Genomic DNA, 6,392 nt, shown 5'->3' with positions numbered 1-6,392 from the left:
ATTAAATAAATTGTTAATGTATGTGTTATCTACATTTTACCTTTAAATATTATTCTGGACCTGTGTATTTACGTATCCACCTGGTGTTATTGATACCAAACTGAAATAAAACTTTCAGTATTCAATCGCGATATAAAAAAACAAACAAACTAACGCACTTAACTTTCGTGAAATACCAAAACCTGAGTTTTAACAGTTAAGTTAAACAAACCAAACAACAGTTCATTTATTAGAACATTTATTCGTGTGAAAAACAGAAAATAAATCCAACAATCCAAACATAATAATACTCCCAACACAAAAACAAAAAAATAACTGAATTCGATAAATAAAAATGTTGTGTTTGTTTCCCATAAGAAGCTCAAAAGCTACGATACATCTGAATACTACAAAACTTTGCTATCAGATCCTGGTGACTGTTTTCTTAATGAAGAATCCTACGCAGATCGGGTGTGAAGTTCCAGTGATCTATCGTAAAAAAACGAAAACATAGAAAAGAACAAAATAATGGTGATAATAATAACAGTCAGAAATATACACAAATGCTACTTGCGCACAGCTAACATTAAAAAAGAGAGCGAAGGAAGCTGATCAACAGCACCCACCGCCAACTACTGAGTTACTTTTAATTGACCAAAATCGATGAACATGGACATCACTCTTACAACCAACCCATGGATCCAAAGTGTGGATTTTGTATCAACGGTTTGAATATCGCGCAAAGCTACAGAAGGCTATCTACTCTTGTACTAACTAATAGTGGGATTGACCATCAATTTATAACACCCACACATTTGATAGGAACGCGGATTCGAACCCGCAACACTCAGATGACTGGTCAAACGCAAGAACCACCTGACCATGGCGGGCCGAAGGACCACGTAAGAAAAAAAACTAATGTATGTCACGTGAGAGTTGGCGTTCAGTTTATCTAACTACAAAAAATAAAACGACAGTAAACACCAGAGGGCCTCACAAGCTGTATTATTTATTCCAAATAAAAAACTTGCTCGATTCTCTGGAGTTCACGATCGTTTCATTTGTATGTAATTACTCATTTTTTCAGTTATATGTTTATCATTTTTCATCATACGTAGTTTTTGACGCAAAACATCTAAGGCTAACGTTTGGAACTATTTTCTCTTCACATCAGTGTTCTGTTCTCTCTTTTCACACATATGCAGTAAATATATTTACATATTAACTTGTCCATGTCATCGACCATATTTACAAAAGTTAGGGGGTGTCACGTATTGACGAAGGATACTCAGGTATCTTGTAAAGAAATATTGTACTCTGGTATTCTATGCACTGATATTATACAAATTAGGAAAACGTAACGTGTTGGTGTAAAGTGAAAGTTCTCAGTGTTCTATTGCAAAACCGTTGTTCTTGTGTTCGTTTACTTATTATCTATGAAAGACTAGAATCACAACAATGTTTTCCATTCGTTTAAAAGCATTGACCCCAATTTATAGGAGTTCTTATACATTAAAATTTTTCTGGTGTAAAACGATAAAACGGGCAAAATTGTCATTCTGACCATCAGTATGACGTGGCTTTGTTTGTTTGTTTTTGAATTTCGCACAAAGCTACTCGAGGGTTATCTGTGCGAGCCGTCCCTAATTTAGCAGTATAAGACTAGAAGGAAGGCAGCTAGTCATCACCACCTACCGCCAACTTTTGGGCTACTCTTTTACCAACGAATAGTGGGATTGACCGTCACATTATAACACCCCCTCGGCTGGGAGGGCGAGCATGTTTGGCGCGACGGGGATGCGAAACCCGCGACCCTCAGATTACGAGTCGCACGCCTTAACACGCTTGGCCATGCCGGGCCATGACGTGGCTATTAGCGTTTGGTGTTCTGCAAAGAAACGTAATTTTATTACCTCGTTCGTAAGTTAAGTTACGTCAATCAACTAATACGTATTAACTCACCTATAAGATGAAAAGGAAGCAAAAAAAAATCAACCTTGTTCCTCCTTTACGTCGTCCTTGCTGGGTTCCTCCTTACTATAGCTTCGTCTATATCCCGGCCCGTAATCGAGATAGCCATAAGGACTAGCCGATTCATATCCTGAGTGATCCTTTAAAAGTCCGTAAGTAGACTGATAATAGCCAGGATATGATTGATTAATACCGTCATAAGAACGATATGGATTGGGGTATTCCTTGTCCCCTGATACTCTATATTCCCCCGTCTGCAGATTATAATAGATACGATGGTCATATCTCGAGTCATGGCGGTTGTTCCTTTGTTTCGATAACTCGTTTTCTTTATATCGATATGTATAATAACTCGGATTGTGATTTCCATAAACAGAGTACTTTGGCTCATCTGGATAGTACCTATATCTGTTCCCATAGAACCGTCCTGTTGGTTCATTACTTGAATGGTACAAAGGATTGTACCGGTCCTGGTAATTAGATACATTATCGAGACCATATTTACTGGCTGTTTGTTGATATCGACTGTTGTAGCTGTTTACTGAACGCTTTCCATAAAGGGAATTATATCTGTTTCCATAGGAGTACTTTCCTTTGTCAAAATCGTCATAACCAGTCTCGTATCTGTAATCTGGTGCATCGCGATAGATGTACTTGTCATACGGATAACGAATATATTCCCTGTACCTACGGGGTCCATCGTGAATCGAGTCTTCAGCCTGGTTAAACCGGCTGTACACGTTTTCTAAGCCAAGGGCATTGTGCCCCTGTAAGAAGAGGAAACAGAGGTTCTGAAAATAAGTAAATAAAATCATGTTCAAGTGTCATCAGAATCAACATCATCAACATACATCAACTTCAGATGTAACAAGGTTGGCACTATTGTACATCGTACTACAATAAAGTCACCTACATTACAATAAGTATTGAGAAAACGTGCTGTGATAGAAATATTGTATATCATTGTTAACTCAAAAACTGAAACTGAGATGTCCAAACATTATTTTTATTGGAAACAGTACTCGAAATGATTCTTACACATTGATAACGGATGCAGAAATTAGAAGAGCGAAATGTTAAATTAGAGTACCTAGAGTTGGTGTGGGTATTCAATCCATCTCACCAGGTTACCTTACCTAGGGGCCACAATGAAAAGGGTTGGTGTGGGTATTCAATCCATCTCACCAAGTTACCTTACCTAGGGGCCACAATGACAAGGGTTGGTGTGGGTATTCAAGCGTAAAATGGATTTATAATGTCACATGAACATCTCTAAATGTACCCGTAACCATTGTGTTAAACTTTGACATGCACGTGTTTGCTGATAACTGATATACAGTTGGGAAAGAAATTAACTCTTTAATAAACTACAATATTTCTTGAATCCAACTTACTTTGACAAGTTAGCAAAAACATATGCGTAGAAACCTGAAGTGTTTGTAACGTAGTGTTGGATATGATGCTGAAACGAAAAAAAAATATAACGAAATCTTGTTTGTTTTCGAATTTCGCGCAAAGCTACACGAGAGCTATCTGTGCTAGCCGTCCCTAATTTTGCAGTGTAAGACTAAAGCGAAGGCAGCTAGTCATCACCACCCACCGCCAACTCTTGGGCCACTCTTTTACTAACGAATAGTAGAATTAACCGTCACATTATAACGCCCTCACGGCTGAAAGGGGCGAGCATGTTTGGTGCGACCAGGATTCGAACCCACGACCATCAGATTACGAGTCGAACGCCTTTACCCACCTGGCCATGCCGGGCCCGAACAACGAAAGCAACAGCGCCATTTTGTAGCCAATAGTAGCCTTAAATCTAAACTATAATATCAATATTCAGCTTACACTTACATCTACAATGAAAACCTGTTGTTGTTTTTTATTATGCTATCTCCGTCTTTCCGTCTTGATCACTACCGAAACGATATGATTTTCTTTCACAAAATTAACGTTCATCAATTGATTACATCTGGTCAATTAGCAAATATATCGAACGTTATTTACACGCACAAACACGTTACCAGTAAAATATAAATCCTTTCACCTCGCAATTGAACAAATAAAACTTAGATTGAGACAGATCGCTGAAGTTATAAGTGCATGTGCTACTGGTACGTATGAACGTCAGTATAAATGATATGATAGTTAAAAGAATTTCCGTTACGTGTTTATGCTGTTTCAAAATTAAGGTCTCCCAGTGGTTCAGCGGTACGTTTGCGGACTTACAACGCTAAAAATCGGGTTTCGATACCCGTGGTGGGCAGAAGACAGATAGTCCATTGTGTAGCTTTTTGCTTAATTCAAAACAACATCCCCCATTTGAAACAATGTTAATATATTTTTTTAGCTTGCATGTGTCCTTGTTGGCACATGATAGAAATTACTTAGTATTGTACTAGGACTTCAGTGAACGATTCTGTAATGATGAAGCTAAGTAATGTTCCAAATTAAGTATGTGTTTTTATATCACTGATATTTCTATGAATTTTACAAGATTGTGAAACAATGACAATAAAGGTAATGGAACAAAGTGTATGAAGATTTTTCTAAATAAACAGCAACGTCATAAGAAAATATCACTACGTCATATTATTAACCAATGAGAGGTTAATGGTAGTCTTCTGCGTTTGAAATCAGGTTATTAATTCCTAAAATACATATCTGATATCAACTCTGGCTGCAGTATAGCTTGTTTTTGTTTTTTGTTTGTTTTTTGGAATTTCGCACAAAGCTACTCGAGGGCTAACTGTGCTAGCCGTCCCTAATTTAGCAGTGTAAGACTAGAGGGAAGGCAGCTAGTTATCACCACCCACCGCCAACTCTTGGGCTACTTTTTTATCAACGAATAGTGGGATTGAACGTCACATTATAACGCCCCCACGGCTCAAAGGGCGAGCATGTTTGGCGCGACTCAGGCGCGAACCCGCAACCCTCAGATTACGAAGCGCACGCCTTAAGGCGCTAGGCCATGCCAGGCCACAGCAGTATAGCAACACTCACGATAATATATCTGTAACTGATTCCTAATAAAGATATATACATATTATATTGTCCATACTTACAACTAGGACTACTCTCATCGTGTTCATGTAGAAGCAAAGTCCCTCGACCTGTGTGATTTTCTGTGATACGGCAGGGGATATTATAAGAATAAGGGATCGTGGAGAGTACGTTTGCTCTTTAAATACGGATGGAAGTGTTAACTAGAATTAACACCAGCAAGTTCCCTTGGATATAGACAGAATGTGAACTCATTGAAGTCTGAATAACACTTATAACCATTTCAAGGTTAGACTTTGTGGGCGGAGTATTTATGTGTCACTGGCCATGCATACGTCCGGTAAGAGAACTACAGCCAGCAATAGCATGGACCTTGAATATTAAAAGTTCAACAGTCAACAGAAACGACTAGAGGAGAAACTGAATAGCGTGCTAGAAATTTAAAAATAATATTTCTTTTGTAACGTCTCACGAATAGACTTACCTAGGTCGCTAACACCTGAACTTGCAGCGAGTGAATCAACTACTTATAATGATGACGTCAGCCATGTATGGCCAATCAGAACTTTTTATTTTACACTTAGAAAGTTGCCTTGAACTTAAGTTATGGCAGATAAACTGGTTTTAGCCAATCAGAGAGAATTATTTTCTGCTTAAAAAGCTGTCTCGAATTTAAATTATTTTAGATGTAACCAGTTCTTCACAAAAATATTTTTTGTGTGTGCACAGGAACATTTGAGGCTAGTTTTTACTGGTCATATCGTTGTGCCCTTTAAAAATCAGTCTGTACAATCAAGACGTCACTTAGGTTCATGTGAAAAAAGCAAAACAGTAAACAACCTTTGATGCGCCAATAATAAGCAAAGGAGCGTCCAAACTGTTCTTGTCTTGGTTTTGATTTCGAAGCATTGGTCACGCAAATTCACGCTCAGTTACATTGTTCCTTTTATTTTACGTTATATTGGTATTTAAAAAAATGTCTTTTTAGGAAACCATAAACATAAAACGCATATATTTGAAGACAAGAACATATTATTTGTTTCGAATTTCGTGTACAATTATCCTAACTCTGCTAGCGAACCCTAATTCTAAACTAGTCAACACCACCCATCGTCAGCTCTTGGCCTACTGTTAACAAACAAATAGTGGGATTGACCGTCACAGGAAATGACGAACATGTTTGGAGACGAAAATCGAACTTACGACCCTCATTTTACAAGTCACGTGCACCTAACCATCAGGCCATGTCAGGCATAAAAAACAGCTAAAACTGTTAACGCTGTCTCTGGTGTTGACGCTGTGATGATTACTAGAATGATAATAAATAATAATTGGGCCCGGCATGGCCAAGTGGTTAAGGCACTAGGCTCGTAATCTGAGGATCGCGGGTTCGAATCCCGGTCTCATCAAACATGCTCGCCCTTTCAGCCGTGGTGGCGTTA

At 38.3% G+C, this 6,392-nt stretch overlaps 1 protein-coding gene across 1 annotated transcript; it reads right to left on the bottom strand.

Moving 5' to 3' along the window:
- Window positions 1-228: 228 nt before the first annotated feature.
- LOC143246975 (uncharacterized) lies at window positions 229-5,405 on the bottom strand. Its single transcript, XM_076494246.1, has 3 exons — window positions 5,013-5,405; window positions 1,942-2,741; window positions 229-468 (listed from the first exon to the last, which is right to left on the bottom strand). The coding sequence occupies exons 1-2, from the start codon at window positions 5,037-5,039 to the stop codon at window positions 1,971-1,973; spliced, it is 798 nt and encodes a 265-aa protein (XP_076350361.1). The 5' UTR covers window positions 5,040-5,405; the 3' UTR covers window positions 229-468; window positions 1,942-1,970.
- Window positions 5,406-6,392: the final 987 nt, after the last annotated feature.

Source organism: Tachypleus tridentatus, chromosome 3, assembly GCF_004210375.1.
Source record: "Tachypleus tridentatus isolate NWPU-2018 chromosome 3, ASM421037v1, whole genome shotgun sequence".
Lineage (NCBI taxonomy): Eukaryota > Metazoa > Arthropoda > Merostomata > Xiphosura > Limulidae > Tachypleus > Tachypleus tridentatus.
The sequence above is the reverse complement of the archived record's forward strand: the minus strand, read 5'-3'. Positions and strand labels throughout refer to the sequence as shown.